The sequence below is a fragment of the Eschrichtius robustus genome, chromosome 8 (assembly GCF_028021215.1).
Source record: "Eschrichtius robustus isolate mEscRob2 chromosome 8, mEscRob2.pri, whole genome shotgun sequence".
NCBI lineage: Eukaryota > Metazoa > Chordata > Mammalia > Artiodactyla > Eschrichtiidae > Eschrichtius > Eschrichtius robustus.
In genome coordinates this window covers 3,325,067-3,341,940 of record NC_090831.1, presented here as the reverse complement: position 1 = coordinate 3,341,940, position 16,874 = coordinate 3,325,067, and the positions used below count along the sequence as shown (strand labels likewise).

Here is a 16,874-nt window from a genome sequence, read left to right as displayed (position 1 = left end):
GAACCCCAGCAGCCTGGCCAAGGCAAGCTTTGTGACTTAGATGGAAGCGCCCTACCTCGGAGAAGGAAGAGGTCCATCCATCCACCCAGCCAGATGGAAATGGGACTTGGCCTCTCTGACTCCCATGTGGTTCCCAAACAGCCTGGTCCCCACGTGCCCTCTGCATTTAGGGAGCGCAGGATTGGCATGGGCTGTTCCTTGCCCTGTCCAGCTCTCTGCCAGGATTTCAAAAAGAACCACACCTGAAAGAAGACCAGGTTTTTCTTATTGAAACCACCGACTCATGCAAACCATTTTTTGGAAATCTCTACATATTTGTAAAGTAATATTTTTTAAAGAAAAAAATTAGAAAAATTCTACTCACTTTCTAAATTTAAAAATAAATTTAATAACTTAAAAATAACTTAATAGAGGGAAATCCCTTTTTCTGCTGTAAGAATAGTGTTTTGTTTAGATTTAAACCCAAGTGATCTTTCTCTTTAAGTCTGAAGTATCATTATAACGTAATCGATAAATATCCAAAGTAAAGGATAAAATTTGAAATTATTCCCATCTGTTTTCTTTGTGCTGTTGATGTCAAGTACTGCAGGAATAATACCGAAGATGCTCAAGATGGGCAGAAATTACCTGTAGATGTGTTCAGTATTGAATTTTTGAATGTGTAACGCTCAAGGAAGGCTGCAATCTGCATGTTCTTTTAATCACCCTTAAAAATGTGAAATCTTTCTGATAGACCAAATGAGAATTAGAGCTGTATTTTATTTCCTTTGAATTCCCACAGCTGGGCACACAGTAGGGCCTAATGTCTAAGTGAATGGGTGAATGAATGAGCAAAAGAAGCTTATATACTGTATAAAAGACTTTTCTGTGCCTAAAAAAAAAAAAAAATGCCGAAAAATAAATTTCATCCTTACATTGGGAGCACTTAAGATTCATTCGGGGAACAGAGATTAAAAAGTTGGAAGGAAAAGGATATTTGAGGAGCAATGGAGAGAAACCCCAAAGATCTGTGTCATTACCCACCCACCACCCCTGTTACTGTGCTTTGGGGTAACCAGTCCTCTTTGTTACTACCTTTTACTCTTCCCTTGAACTTGGGACTTGGGATTACAGAGAGGGAGGCAGAGACCCTGATAATGGTGTCTGTCTTGGTCTTAGTTCAGGCGGTCTTACAAATGCCACAGACGGGGCAGCCAGAACACAGACATTTACTCCCCACAATCTGGAGGCTGGAAGCCCAAGGTCAAGGTGACGGCAGGTGATTTCATGATGAGACCTCTTCCTGGTCATAGGTGGCCACTGTCCTGCTCTGTGCTCACACGACCTCCTCTCGGTGGGGTTGTAGGGGGAGCGAGCTCTCGGTGTCCCTTCGTCTGAGGACACAAATCCGATCAGATTAGCGCCCACCCTTATGACCTCATTTAACCCTAATTGCGTCCTTAGAGGCCCCATGTCCAGACACAGTCACACTGGGAGTTGGGGGATCAGTGTGAATGTGGGGGGAGATGATTTTGTCCATAGCACCATTCATACAGGGGGACCACTGAGACCAGAGGGCGTGCTTGGGGTTCTTAGCAATGATGGTGTGGTCAGTTTCTTTAATTCACCTGAGTCTTCCTTGACACTCTGAGAGTGTCTGATTGCCTACTGTTCTTCTTTGTAAGACTGCAGGAACTTTATGGGGCAATCCCCTGAGGGTACTGCTTTAAATGAGTATATCTTGGTACTTGCTGGGAGCCGGATGGAGTCCAGCCACATCCAGGCAGAGATGCTCTGCGCTGAGCCAGGGAAAACTTCTCACCACATACAACCACAAACACCAAAGACAGGATCCAATTCACTCATTTATTCAGTAAACACTTCTCACTCACCATGTGCCTGGCGCTGTACTCAGTGACTTAGGGGTGACTTAAGACTCACTGGTGGATGGACAATCCTTTTGCCCTCACCGAGGAGGAGACCGGGGCAGAGAGGCAGGTCTGAGCAGTGGTGAGGGTGGTCCTAGGATGCCTCTGGAGTCCCTTCGTTAAACCAGCTTTGGGGGGAAAGATGCCCGACCCCTCATCAAAGGGCCAGAGCATCAGAGGCGGTGCTGGTCGTCCTGGGGGCAGGTGGGAGTCACGGAGGGGAGTCCGGCTCCCGAGGTGATGAGGGGGTGCAGGAATAACCAGGCAGCCACCTCCTGTCTCCGGAAAGTCCTCTCCTGTGGCCCAGTGGCCCCGGGACCTGCTGAGGCCCTGTGGAGGGCACGCAGGGCTGCCTGGCTAGAAGTTCTCATCCTCTGCAGGCTGAGGTCCGGTGAATCCAAACCCCCGGGGACCAGACAGCAGCTCGGTTCCTCCATGACTGCCATCGGGTGCTGCCACTGTGCTGTGGTTTCCTCTTTCTTCTGGGTGGCTTTTTCCAGTAGCATCAAGGACAGAACTGGCTGGCTGTTTTGGAGTTTGGTGACTTAAAATGCCAGCCAATAGCCGCTTCCGTGGTGCGATGGAAGTGGCAGAAAGGCCGGCCAACTCTCACCCCATTTTCTGAGGACACCGTCCAGAAAAGCTTGTGCTGGAAAGTAGGTCCTCAGATCATGCTTTAAATGGGCCTGGGGAGGAATCAGTCGAGTGGGAGGCCCTGCAGGAAACGCGAAATGAGCTCATGCTTTGGGACCCAGGGCCTCACGTTTGGCCTTGCGCTGTGTGTCCAGCTTCTTCAACGCGGCCTGGGTCAGTCTGCATTAGGATATTGGGTCTGTCACTCTCTGTAGCCACAGAGAGAGGCCTGCAGAACAGACAGCTTTCAGAGCCTGAGTTCTCCTCATGTCCTAAACCTCCTTGCTTTCCTGCAGAAGCCCTCTGTCATGGCTCGGGTTCCAGCCCCGGGAAGAGATGCTGTCCCCTTGGCTGAAGTGGTAATGGCCTCCGTGCCCTTTGAACAATTTAAGCACGTACCGTGACGGGTATGGTGTTGAGTTTTATTATCATGGTCTTACAGTGGTTTGGTTTTGTTTGTGCTTCCCCCTTCCCCAAATAGCAAATTTGAGGAAATAGGCCTCCAGCATCATAGAATTTTCTGCTTGGGAATTCCTTCCCTCCCCTACTCCCACCAAACATTTTGTTGAGAAACGCGTCCACCCTCAGGTGTTGAAAACGTCACTGCAGCTTCATCGTTAAAGAGCTTTCGCTGGGCAGAGCCGAGTCCTACGTTAGGGTCACGGAAGAGTGAGGGCAGCAGGGTGGGTACCGATCGGCCAATTGTGGAGGAGATCCACTCGATACACAGGGTAGAGGTTTGGGCGCCCAATTCTTTATCCGGACAGGAGCCAAATACTACATCACTCCTTGGCTAGTCCGTGCGAGAATAAGTCCCAGCTTCTGTTAATGGCAAGGAGGGTTTATTCTCTGTGATGCAGGAAAACCCCTCCAGCCCCAGAGCTGGCCTGCTCCCTTTCAGAAGGTCAAATTTGATGTTTCAAACATGTTACCAATTATTGAATCAGAAGAACAGAAGTTTACATCAGTAGCTTTGGTGTTCTTCCTGGTTTAACATTCTAAGATTAATTCAAATCTTTGTTTGAGAATTTATCCTTATTGGTTTACTTGGTGGCAATAGACTGTGGGTGGAGGTAAGAGAGGGGAAGTGACAGTCAACATCGTATGGGACCAGGGTCCCAACCCCAGCTCCACCCCCTCATGGGAACTGGAGGATAGCGGTCCCCACCCCCCAGGCTTGGTGAGGGTAAGTGGGAACAGTGTGACCTGCACAGAATGGCTCTGGGCCATGGAGGAAACATAGTACATGGTAACAAGGAATAGGTCATTATTTTAGCATCGTTAGAAGTCTGTTTTCTGTGCTGAGGCTTTTCCGTGGAGTTTTGTGTCTTGGAGTCTTTGGTGATGTCGCTGCCTGTTCTGATGCATTATGCTTGTCGTTGAGAGAAAGATGATCTTTATCCCGGAGCCGAGGGAATCAGAGCTGACAGCGTCATTAACCAGCACGCCCACCCGCGTGGCCCATGTGAGGGTTAGCGCTGCCCTGTCCCCACCACGTGTCCTTTCAGAGTCCCTGGGAGCCAGGGGGGTGATGAGCCTCCTAAACGTCCCAGGTGATTCCAGGGTCCCCTGGTTAAGACATAGGCTGTTACCTAATTACTTCCTGGATATCGGGTGGGAGGAAGTATTGTCATGGAGATGGCTGGGAAATGTTTTGTATCCACTAGTTCATTATTGATATTTTTAGCAAGTGAATGGGAAATAGGGTGCTTTGCACCTTTGCCTGTGGTTTCACAGTTCAGTGTCAGGGCCCCCGCAGCTCACAGCCCTCAAGGTGAGTGATGACCGAATGGTGGGCGGAAGCTGGCACCTGTGCCTTTACAGGTGCACCATGAGTCCCAGGTCTACACACCCCTGAGCGCCAGACACCTGGAAGGCATCACTATGACCTGAAATTATTGCCGTGCCAGTTCCTGATTAAGAAATAGATCACAGGGAAGGACGTATGCTTTCGTGAGGTGTTTATGCACCACTGCTCAGGAAATGTGTAGGAAAAGCGAGGTCAGCTTGAAATATACAGACATTCTGCCAGGTGAATATAAATGATGGAAATGAGATTATTTCATTCTTTGGGACAGTCTGAATTGTTTTTGGCTCCCTTAGTAAATAATGATCTGTGATGGGAGACATTATAAAAATTATTAAAATTTTTAAAATTTAGAAATTATAAAAATTCAAATAAGGTAATTTTCTTCATTTTTTGTCTTGAAAAAGCATACTTTTTAGCTAAAAAGAAAGCTATTGTCTTCTTCAACTTAAAATTTCAGTGTTTAAGATACACTATATTTGTGAATAACTGAAAATTTAATGCCTTATGCCCATATGTTAATATCATTTGTGCTGACCTTATAGGATTCAGGTCAACGTATCCATGGGTTTAACTAGAAATGTAAATATTTTCCCAGCTATTCTGATTTTGATGGTGCTTTCAGTAGCGTTTATTAGTATTGAAAGTGTTAAGATATCACTGTGCAGTCATGCTTGAGGAATTAACGAGAAGCTGTTTTCTTTCTTCCTACGGATGGCCAATTTGCTTATTCACCCACTGGTTCATTTGTCTTAACCCACTCAGCTAGCAGAAGGGAGAGTGCAAACATTCCCCATGACCGTGATTTGTTTCTCTCTTTCAGTCACGCGATGATGGACCTACTGGTTGAACTTTGCCTTCAGAATCACCTGAATCCGTCCAACCATGCCTTGGAGATCCGGTCTTCAGAAACTCAACAGCCTTTGAATTTTAAGCCAAATACTTTGGTTGGGACCCTGAATGCGCATACCGTATTTCTGAAAGAAAAAGTTCCTGAAGCGAAGGTTAAGGCTGGCCCCGCTAAGGTGCCTGAGGTCAGTAGCACAAGGGACCCTTTGTCATAGAAGGCCATACGCAGTTCCCTGTGACCCAGGGTGCTGGAGGTGCTGAGGAGGGGCTGGCGGAGCCCCTGCTGTATAAGTAACGCACGCTGCGGTTGAGGTTTCCACTTGCGTGGTGGGCTAAGTTAGACCCTAAACTGAGTTTACTTTAGGAGACCGAAGTTCACCGCATTGAATAATGTTTGCTGTGTAGCATGGCTCCTTTAGATACCAAAGAAGAGGAACCAGTCTAGAGCAGAGCCATCCACCAGAACTTTCTGCAAAGATGGAAATGGTCTATAATTCTGCCCTCGGCAAGGTGACAGCCACTGATTACGTGTAGCTGCTGAGCATGTGAAATGCAGCTAGTGTGATGGAAAAACAACTTTTCATTTCTTAATTTTCATTGAAATAACCACAGGTAGCCAATGTCTACCCTCTTGGACTAGTCCTGAAGCTTCTAGCTGAGTTCTGGAGGCCTTCCTATCCACGGCAGAGGTTGGAATATGTAGACGGTGTAAATGTTTCCTAGAGAGAGGAAACAGAAAGGGGTTCCCTTTTGAAATACTAATGTCAGAAATACTCATTGCAATTTGGATACTATTTTATGCATAGATTCCAGGCTTTTGAGTATTGATTAAAGGTAACTCCAGCAGCTTATTGTACTTTTTAATAAGGCTTTGTTGTGGATCTTTCCTCTCCAGTTGAAAGCAATGCTATTTCATTCTTTTAGATTATTGTAGTGCCTACTAAATTTCCCTATTTTTAAACATGGTAGTTTGGCCAACGGGTCATGTCCTCTAGGTTTGAGTGGTTAATAACTTTTCATGGGTGCTGTCTATACTTTGAGTTTTCCCTAATTCTTCAATTAAAATCACCGTTTAAGGAAATAAACCCTTTTTATATTCTGTGGCTTTTCTTGCCGTCTTGAACCCCAGCTGCAAATTCCAGGGGCAGGTGAGCCCAAGTTAATATATGACTCCAGTTTAAGAAACATGGAAAAGATCCATGGTTCCATTTTTCCTCCTAAAATTCATCAAACCCTGGCACTCAGACTGGAAAGGGGTGAGATAAATCTCAGTCAGTTTTTTTTTTTTTATTCAATACACATTTACTGTGTCCACTCCCCAGGATCTTAGAACAATGCGGGTGATCAGTAAAGACCAAACAGAAGTTGACTGCATGAAACTTCAGCCTATCACATTTTTGATGGGTCACTTTATCTGTAGACATGTATAATCAGCTTTAGTCAAATTGATTGTTTTTTGATTATGATGTCTATTATTATATGCCTATTATATTTGTATGTCTAGTGTATGTTATATTTTTCTAGCTTAAAATACATGTGTGTAGTGTATATATGTCAATATTCATATAAATATATGATACTAGATATTAATATATTTATGTGAGTATTTTGGCTTCTTAAACAAAAATTTGATGTCTTGTTTTGTGAGGTTTTTCTTTTTCCTTTAAATTGGATTGTTCACAAGAGTTCCAAACCACTTCCCTTTAAAACATGTATTAGTGTCTTGTGTTCAGGTCTGTTTAGAATCCTTGAAAGACAGTGTGTATATTAGATTCCAAGTTGAGACCCTCACTGCTCTGTCCATTTCCCCATGTTGGTGGCAGTTTGTTCATTAGCAAAAGAGATTGGAAGGTAAATTTATTTTTCCAGGCATTTGCCGTTCCTGTTCAGTGTGCCCTTTCCCCCACGACCCACTGAATTTTGGAAGAAAGACCCGGTGCACACAAAATCGTGCCCTGCTCCATCCTAGTATACACCCAGCCGTGGGAAGATGCGCTCACGGAATTCTGCCCGCCGTGTCTTGCAGAAGACGGTGCGCCTGGTGGTGAACTACCTGCGCACGCAGAAGGCCGTGGTGCGCGTGAGCCCCGAGGTGCCCCTGCAGAGCGTCCTCCCCGTCATCTGCGCCAAGTGCGACGTCAGCCCGGAGCACGTGGTGCTCCTCAGGGACAACGTGGCCGGCGAGGAGCTGGAGCTCTCCAAGTCCCTCAACGAGCTGGGGATAAAGGAGCTCTACGCCTGGGACAACAAGAGAGGTGAGGCCACCCGGGGTCTCCGACGCGGCGCCGCTGGCTCTCCGCGCGTGCGTCGTAGCGCAGAGCGCTGGGGATGGGCGTTTGCAGGCCTCTCCGATTCTGTCCAAACCAGAATGGGAGTGGGCGGGAAATAAAATACATGCACTGTAGTTGTACCTCTTTCCCCCAGTCGTGAGCATGCTCGTTACCCCTTGTCTCCTGTGACCTTCCATGAGATACGTAAAAATGGGAAAGGTGAGAATACTGGAGCTTCCATGAGATACGTAAAAAGGGGAAAGGTGAGAAGACTGGAGCTTCTGCTCTAAAAGAACTTCTCAGAAGCCACGTGTGAACTGTATTCTCCTGGATTTCCTTTTCAGTTGCCATTAAATACTCCCAAGTCTCAAACGTTGCTCGTAATCGAAACCAGTGGCAAAATGCAGTTAGCTATTCCCTAAACCTGCCCAAATGCAGTTCAGTCCCTGGAGACAACACATGATGCTTCCTCTCCATCCTTCTCCTCCCGTGAATGTGGTACCAGCCTGAGATCACAGTTAGTAAGAAGCTCTGGCTTGAGTGACAGCTTGAGGCCAATGTTGGTACAAAGGCTGCTGTGTAAGCAGATTTCCCTGATTGACACAGGGGCTGACTGTATTTGAACAACTGTGAGACCAAAAAATATATATATATATAGTTAATATTCCTTGACTTTAGAATTATTAAAATGGACTTCACAGAAGTGTCTATTTTAATGAGCTCACTTGATATCCGTTGGCTTTTATTTCACAAATATTGACCAGGTTGGGCTTTTAAAATACACACATATTCAAGTTTTCATGTTTTTCTACAGTTTAAAAAAATTTTTCCCAATTAAAAAAATCTATATTTTCTTATTACCAAACTGTAATGGTCATAGTGGAACCTCCCCTTCCCCCAGATCTCCTCCTGAAGGTTCTGGGCCCTGGGTCTCATTTGACATTCAAGAAAGGGATTTAGCTCAATCATGTATAAGATCATAGACTATTTATTCCTTCAGAAAAAAGTGTTCTGGCATTTGAGAGTAATGCATCTTGTGTTTTATCCAGTATCTTTTTAAAACACAGAGAAGACGATTCTCAGCACCTGCTGCACGGGCCTGGATGTTGCCGGTGTGTCTGTCTCCTTATATCAGCCCTATTTAAATTTGGTTTCTGGGAATCTTTGGAAACAGAGCTTTGATTTGGCAAGACAGAAAAAGAGAAGGAAAGACAAGAAAAGAAAAATTGCCCCACATTTAAGCATGTGAAAGGAAAAGGCTTCTGCAAACAAGTATTTCTGTTATGTGCTAATCGCTCGGAATATCTTGACAGGTAGCTGTAGAATCTAGTACCTGGGAAAAGCATAGGAAACCAGTCTCTGCATTAAGGAGTGGGCCCAGCAAGCCCGTGTGTGGTCTTCTGGGGACACGGGTGAGGCGGAGAGAGCGGAAACTGCCCTAAGTCTGGAGCTCCCTCCTCTGATCCTCGCGCAGGGCAGGACACGCTGTTGCACGCGGAGAAATAGCTGTCCCCCAGCCCCTGAATCCTCCTCTGCACTGCCTCGGGCACCCTCCTGGGGACCCTCGCCCTGGGACCCCGGCAGCCTCCCCAGACAAATAAAGGAGAATCACCTGGCATGGCGAGGATGTGCTCTGCCTGTGGCCGACATCCTTTTCGTCTGGACCATAATGTGCCATGTGGGCTGTGAAATGTTTGATTATCATCCTTGCCAAATGCCTCCATCCCATCCTACTGACGGTCAGACATTTGAGTGGAGAAGAGAACATTTCTGTCCGTGAGGAGCTCTCTTCTTTGCCCCTCTTGGGTTGCGCCCCCTCCAAGCTGGCAGCTGCCTGGGGAAGGGTAAAGGCCACTGGCAGGAGATGTGTTGTAGGCAGAGGCCCGCCCTGTTCTGGAATTCCTGGCGGCGGCAGCTGGAGAAAGCAGAAGGCTTTGCTGCCACCTGCTTCCAGGATGGCGCTTAGCAGCCAGACAGCTGCGGGATTCTAGGGGATCCAGGCCAGGGATGCAGGCCTGCTTTGCACTTGGCCTTCTCCTGTGGGACGCAGCAGCCTCAGCCCAGGCTGACACGGGGCCAGGGCCTTGTCAGGTGCTGCCGTGGGTCAAGAAGCCTGTCTTCACTCTCTGTTGCCTGCCTTTTCCAGTTCTTCTGACCAAAACACAGTCGGAGCCTTCCCTGAGCTGCCGAGGTACCGTGAGCCCAGCGCTGCCCCCGCCAGCTGCACCTTGCATGGCTCTGGGCTAGGACAATGCACGGGGTGACCTGAGGGGATGCAGGGCAGCACCTCTGGGGGCGTCTGGCCAGGCTGAACTGAGGTTGTGGCTTGGTTTCTTGACTCCCTGGTTGACTAAGAGAAGAACGTCCCTTGGGCGAGGGTTCGTTCTGTGGTTCTGATTGGTGAGCAGTGAGGGAGCTGATTGTAGAAAACGGCCCTTTATGAACACAGAACTTCAGGGCAGAGCAGAAGTGGTTCCATGCAGGAGAGGCCCCGTGCCCTTCTCACCTGTGCTTACCTGCCCTCAGGGTCTATCCTGCCTGCTGCAGAATCTGGGGCAGTGTGAATTGTGAAATCTGACCTTTTCTGTCATAGACAAGTATGTAAATGACTGGTCCAAATTTTGCATTCATTTCTTATAAATTTCTTATATATGTATGTATTATGTATAATACATACATACATATGCATGCATATGTACATAGGCGTGTATGCACACACGTATGTATTGGGACTTATATAAATCTTTTGGACTACACACACACACATAACACACACACACACTCCAAGAGGGTCATTAAAATCCCAATGAGTGTTTGGATTTTATAGAAATTTCTGTCCGTGTTTGGTAAAGTGTTTAACATTAGACTCTGTTTCTAGAAGGAAAAATAATGCAGAAAACCTGGGCTTTGTTCTGGAGCCACGGTCCACGTGTCGTGTCTGACAGTGGCCTCCCTTCATATTCCTCACCTGTTACCTCCTCCGTCATACAGGGCAGATGGATACTACAAAGAGAGGGCCTCTCTTTTAAGAAACACCATAGACACTTCTCCAAAGAAGACATACAGATGGCCAACAGGCACGTGAAAAGATGCTCAATATCACTAATTAGTAGAGAAATGCCTATGAAATGCCTATCAAAACTATGATGAGGTACCACCCCACACCAGTCAGAATGGTCATCATTAAAAAGTCTGCAAATAACAACAAATGCTGGAGAGGATGTGGAGAAAAAGGAACCCTCTTACACTATCGGTGGAATTGGTGCAGCCACTATGGAGAACAGTATGGGGGGGGGGTCCCTGAAAAAGCTAAAAATAGAATTACCATATGATCCAGCAATCCCACTCCTAGGCATATATCCGGAGAAAACTCTAATTTGAGAAGATACATGCACCCCTATGTTCATAGCAGCACTATTTGCAACAGCTAAGACACAGAAGCAACCTAAGTGTCCATTGACAGACGAATGGGTAAAGATGAGGTACATATATACAAAGGAATATTACTCAGCCATAAAAAGGAATGAAATAATGCCATTTGTAGCAACATGGATGGACCTAGAGATTATCATACTAAGTGAAGTAAGTCAAAGACAAATACCATGTGATATATCACTTATATGTGGAATCTAAAAAAAAAAAAAAATGATACAAATGAACTTATTTACAAAACAGAAACAGACTCACAGACACAGAAAACAAACTCAAGGTTACCAAAGGGGAAGGGGGGAGGGGATAAATTAGGAGTTTGGGACTAACAGATACACATACTACTACATATAAAATAGATGACCTGCTGTATAGCACAGGGAACTATACTCAATATCTTGTAATAACCTATAATGGAAAAGAATCTGAAAAAGAATATATCACTCTATCTATATATCTATATCTATCAATCTAGCTAGCTAGCTAGCTAGCTAACTGAAACTAACACAACGTTTTAAATCAGCTATACTTCAATTAAAAAAAGAAGCACCATGAATAGATAGTTGGTTTAAGCAGAAAACTCATACATATGAAGGCTTGATCAGTTCTGAGTGATCTGATTTGGGGATACTGTAAGGCTGAGGGCAGCGGGGAAGGTGAATCAGAGCTATTTTGACTGTTCTTTTACGACCCCCGTGTTGGGGACGGTCACTTACAAATGTGCACATTTCCCTGCGATGCAGACCCAGTTCCCCTCTTGCATTTACAAGCTTGGTGACCCGGATCTGGCCCCCGACGGCTTGCTCCATTTCTGCATCCGGAAAAGTGGACGTTTTCAATGAGCCAGTCCTCAAGGGCCCCTGCGGCATCCTCTATCCGTCCACACCCCTCAGCTCATCCGCATCGCCTTCCAAATCACTTTGAAACTTCCAAACGGATGAGACACAACCTCCCCTGCGTTTTTATTCATATCTAAGTCTTAGTAAATGAGAGTAAACTGAAACAAAATAAACTCCACACTCAAATTGCCATCCATTTAGAACCACAGCTTCTAGGTCTTAACTTGCGTATTTTCTCCAGGCCTGGCTGCGGACCCGGCGGGGCACCTTGGGGGTCTTGGCTGATGGGAACACTGTCAGGAAAACCAAGAGCTCTTGCTCTGCCCTCCAACCCATCCTTCCGCAGCGCCTGCCACTCGCAAACCTCACAGGAGGCCCCATCAGTCCAGAATCTCCGAGCCTCACCTTTGAGATTAGACCGTCTGGTTGGGGCCCAGCTCAGAGCCGGGCAGCCGTGGGCTGTGGCCTCTCGGTCCCCGTGGGGTGGCTCTGTGCCCCGAGCCCGAGCCTCAGTCCTGGGGCTGGTGACCAGCCACTCCCCCTGTCCAGGAAGAGAAACGAGAGGCTGAATTTCTGATCCAGTCTCACCGTTGTGTGGCTGGCGTAACAGCCTGTGTGCCAGTGACGTGTCCTCTCTCCCTCATCTCTCAGGCACTGTCATATCCTGCACTTTCTACATCTGTGTCACATAGCAGTCAATTCTAGAAACATCAGAGGTACAAACATACATGTTGGTGCATACTGCTGTCCACATATAGCTTTACTCTGCAGCACAGAATATTCTGCTACAGGCTCTGGGCCTAACAGAGGGTTTTGGTGCAATTAACCGTGAACCCTACGTGCACGTGTGTTTCTCGGGGGATGCATGCCTCACCTCTGGAGCCGGTCCCCTCGCTGGTTTGGATGTCATGTGATGTGGGGACCGCTGATTGGCCCGGCTGGAGCCACCTGCATGAAGCTGAGAGGCCTGGTTCCTGGGACTAAAACCGGAGCCTTTGCCACTGACAGAATGCAGGGATTCAGGGGCTTGGTTTTTGCTTCATTGGGAGGACAGTATTATGTTAATGCATGTCACAAAGGCTCCGACTTCCACGTCTGCCTTCTCGAGTTGGAATATGCAGTTCTTGGTTAGCAGATGAGAAGTTCACCGATGTTTACCTGGTTTGGGTTGGTATCTTGGTGGCAGAGTTTGTAAAATCCAGTCCACATTTTTCCACCAGTGGTTTGGCGGTCCAGCAATTGGCAGCGGTGTGGGGAAATTAATTTTTCAGTCCTTCAGCAACACCTAAACATCTTTTCCTCTGGCCGTATTATCTGTGTGCCTTGGAAGAGAAGAACAGGATGAGCGGATGACAAAGGCCTGGAGTGGCCTCCGGAGTGTCATCGATCAATGAATAATGGTCACAATGGTTGTGGTGGCACTGAGGATGCCAGGCTTGGGCATCTGAGTCATCCTCAATCTGCAGATGGGGAAACTGAGGCCCAGTACGCCCGCACGACGGCATCCTTAAGCTCTGCTCCGCTGGCTGTCAAGTGTGGTCCCCACAGCTTAAGCATCCCGGGGGGGGGGGTTGTGTGTGTTGAGTGGGGAGTGCTGGGCCCCATCCCCAGAGTCTCCCACGTGGGCATCTGGTGTGGCCCAAGGTCCCAGGGATGCTGCTACCGCCCGTCCTGCCTTGCCCTGCAGACCATGGCCCTTGGCTGTGTCGCCAGCAGCCTGAGCCGTCTGGGCTTTGGTGCCCCGTCTGGAACTCCAGAGCTTCCATTCGAGCTCGAAAATCCCGCTGAAGAAAAAACTCCAGGAAATGGAGAAGATTGAGGATTTAGAAGTCAAGAGTAAAAAAAAACAATAGAAGAAAAAAAACAGGTCCCCTAGAGAATGTAATGAGAAAGGAAAACATCCTGTTTGAGGTAGAGGAAGAAAAATCTGGGGACATGGGTCATAGAGCAGCCGACGTGGTTCTTTCAGATGTCCCCTGGGTAAACCATCGCTGTTACTCCACGTTCTGGAAACGAGTGGGCTCCTCAAGCCGGGAAGCCGTTGATGTAGTTTATGTTTTTACCGCCACCCTCATAATTCTTAAAGCAGATGTTTAGCACAGAGGTCGCAGTCCTGAGAGCTGCGCTGTCCGGTCTGATGGTCACAAACCAGGCATGGCCGTCAGGCACGAGGCACGTGGCCAGTGCAAGCTGAGATGTGCTGTGATGTGCATATTGCATTTTGAAGGCTTAGTACCAAAACGAATGTAAAACACCTCATTGATCATTTCATATGGATTATGTGATGGAATACTAATATTTTAGATCTATTGGGTTAAATAAAACATTATTCAAATTAATTTCACCTGGTTCTTTTTGGTGCAGCTGTTGGAAAATGCAAAATTAGGTATATAGTCCCATTATTTTTTGTTGCACAATACTGCCCTAGAACTTCTGGATTTATTCGGGGTTTTTTTTTTGTTTTGTTTTGTTTTGTTTTTACAATACTAAAGATTATAAGAACCTTTAGAGGTTTCATAAACCCAGCTGGAGGCTTTGAGGTGACTCAGATGCTTTGAGAGAAATAGTTGATGGTTTTGCTCTCTTCTAAGAACTAAAGTTTAAGACTAGAGTAAAAAAAGCATTTGTTGATATTTTTAAAGTGTTTAATGTTTCATATGCTGAAAAATAACTTAGTACTTTTTTTTTTTTTTCCCCAGAAACCTTTAGAAAATCATCACTTGGCTACGGTGAGACAGATAAAGAGAAGAAAAAAATTCTGGGATTTTTCAAAGTTAATAAAAGAAGCGATAGTAAGGTAATTGATTCAGTATCAAATATCAGTCAAATTGACATATGGTTCTGCATTCTGTACAAATAGTTTCTTGAGATGTTTGTCCTCAGCCTATCTTGGAATTTATCTAAATACACATAGGAGTCCTCACTCCTTCAGGGAGTAGGGTGCGTGTCATGTCAGTATGCACAAATGCCTCTCATATCCCACACTTGGTTCCTAAAACAGTGGTCTTGGGTGATGGTGTTTAATTCACCAGCAGAAAACGAAGCCATGCACCCTCTCTGCTGGTACCTGCACAGTCCTGGAAGGAGGTTGAAGCTCAGTAAACAACCTCTGGATGGATGGATAAGTGAATGCATGGTACGGTTAAGTTTATATAAATACCCAATATCCCGACCAAATGAACCAAATCTTCAGAACTTGTACAACCTGGTGCAGCCTCAAGGAGCTGCCCAGGGGCCACTTTGTGGAGAAGAACATCAGTTGTTGAGTGGGTCCATTTGCCAGTAAATTTTAGACGTTCCCTGCTCCTCCCCATACGAAATGGGAACATGCTGAATAAGTTAATTTTATCGATCTGGTTGGTCTTAGTTAATAAATCCTAAAACTGTAATTTGGGTACAGTGTTATAAAGTCATAGTACAGAGAGTAAAAATGAACACATTTAAAATCATCTTTGAAATTCTCAAGCTATACATGCCTTCTAACTACCAAGAAAGGAAAATGCTTGTGAGCCCTATTGTGTTGGTTTAAAAAAGGTTTATTTTGCTGGGTCAAGTGTTTTCTCTTAACTAGTAGATGGCACTAAAAAAGACAGAACCATTGTGGGGAACGTTAGTCTTTAATCTGCCAGCTGGGTTTGGAAGCGTCCGCCATCCACGGAGCGTTAGAGGAGGCGTGAGTAGGGTGGATGCACGTTGGTCCAGAGCCCTCTCTGCCCATCGCATGGCCCTTGCATCTGTGCACCAGCCTGCACGTGTCCTGACCTTCCGGAGCCCATGGGGTCAGAATTACCATCCACCCCATGTTCCTGATGAGGACGCTGGGGCCCAAAGAAATAAACTTGCTCAGGGTCCTGGGGTTAGATCCCAGGTCAGCTTGTGGTTCGGAGGTGAGAGGTCGGTGTGCAGGCTGGGTGGAAGCTGGCAGCCCAGAGAGAAGCCATCACCTGAACTAGTGAGGGGTCCCTGTCCTCAGGAGTTTCTGCCACACTCTGGTGCACTGCTTTTGACTGCCTGATGCTTTGACTGTGGATTCTTGATTCTCTGTCTTATTACTGATTGTGTGTGTTTCCCCCCGTTTCCATGTGTCCTTTGAAAATCTCTGCTCTATGTGTGTCTCTGCTTAAGATCTTCTGTGCCCTCACCCCACTATCCTGTCCCCCTCCTCTTCCCTCCTCCCCCATCCTTTCCTCTCCTGCCAGAATTACTTGAAATTACAGATTCAGTTTCACGTTTGAATTTCCCTTCACTCTCTTAATGTTGGGTTTCTGGTTCCTGTCATATTTTTTAAAAAATTTTATTGAAGTATAGTTGATTTACAGTGTTGTGTTAATTTCTGCTGTACAGCAAAGTGACTCAGTTATATATACATATATTCTGTTTCATATTCTTTTCCATTATGGTTTATCACAGGTTATTGAATAGAGTTCTCTGTGCTGTATAGTAGGACCTTGTTATTTATCCATCCTATATATAATAGTTTGCATCTGCTAATCTCAAACTCCCACTGCTTCCTTCCCCCACCCCTTGGCAACCACAAGTCTGTTCTCTATGTCTGTGAGTCTGTTTCTGTTTCATAGATAGGTTGGTTTGTATCATACTTTAGATGCCACATATAAGCGATATCATATGATATTTGTCTTTGTCTGACTTACTTCACTTAGTATGATAATCTCTAGGTCCATCCATGTTGCTGCAAATGGCATGATTTCATTCTTTTTGATGGCTGAGTAATATGGTTCCTGACGCTTTGAGGTCAGTTTGCTGGGACTGCAGGCACCGCTGGCCTCTTTGGTTCTCACAATTCTAATTCACAGAAAATCTACCCATTCCTCACACCAGGATCTCAAGAGCCCTTCTTCTTGTATCTTCCTGCTTTTGAGACATGAAACCGCCAGCGAAGTCAGTAGAAAATCTAGAAGTGCCTTTGTTTTAAGCAGAATAAGAGCCTAATGCGTGTGGTGGTTTGGCAGCGTTCTCCATGAGAGTCTGAAACACCTGTGAAAATGCCACAGACGGTGAGGAAGCCTGGTCTGTGGGTCCCAGGGGCTTTCCCTCTGCCGTACCCCATCTTTCTTCGGTCTTAGACTGGCTAGAACTGTTTTTCCTTTCTCGTACACCTCATCTTTCCCTCTCATTTATT

At 46.2% G+C, this 16,874-nt stretch overlaps 1 protein-coding gene across 1 annotated transcript in view; it reads left to right on the top strand.

Moving 5' to 3' along the window:
- COBL (cordon-bleu WH2 repeat protein) overlaps positions 1-16,874 on the top strand; it is a 270,206-nt gene that overhangs the window by 96,421 nt on the left and 156,911 nt on the right. The window contains exons 3-5 of the mRNA XM_068550231.1: positions 5,171-5,381; positions 7,223-7,451; positions 14,434-14,531. Of these exons, the coding sequence (XP_068406332.1) occupies positions 5,171-5,381; positions 7,223-7,451; positions 14,434-14,531 (538 nt within the window). The remainder of the gene's footprint in view (positions 1-5,170; positions 5,382-7,222; positions 7,452-14,433; positions 14,532-16,874) is intronic.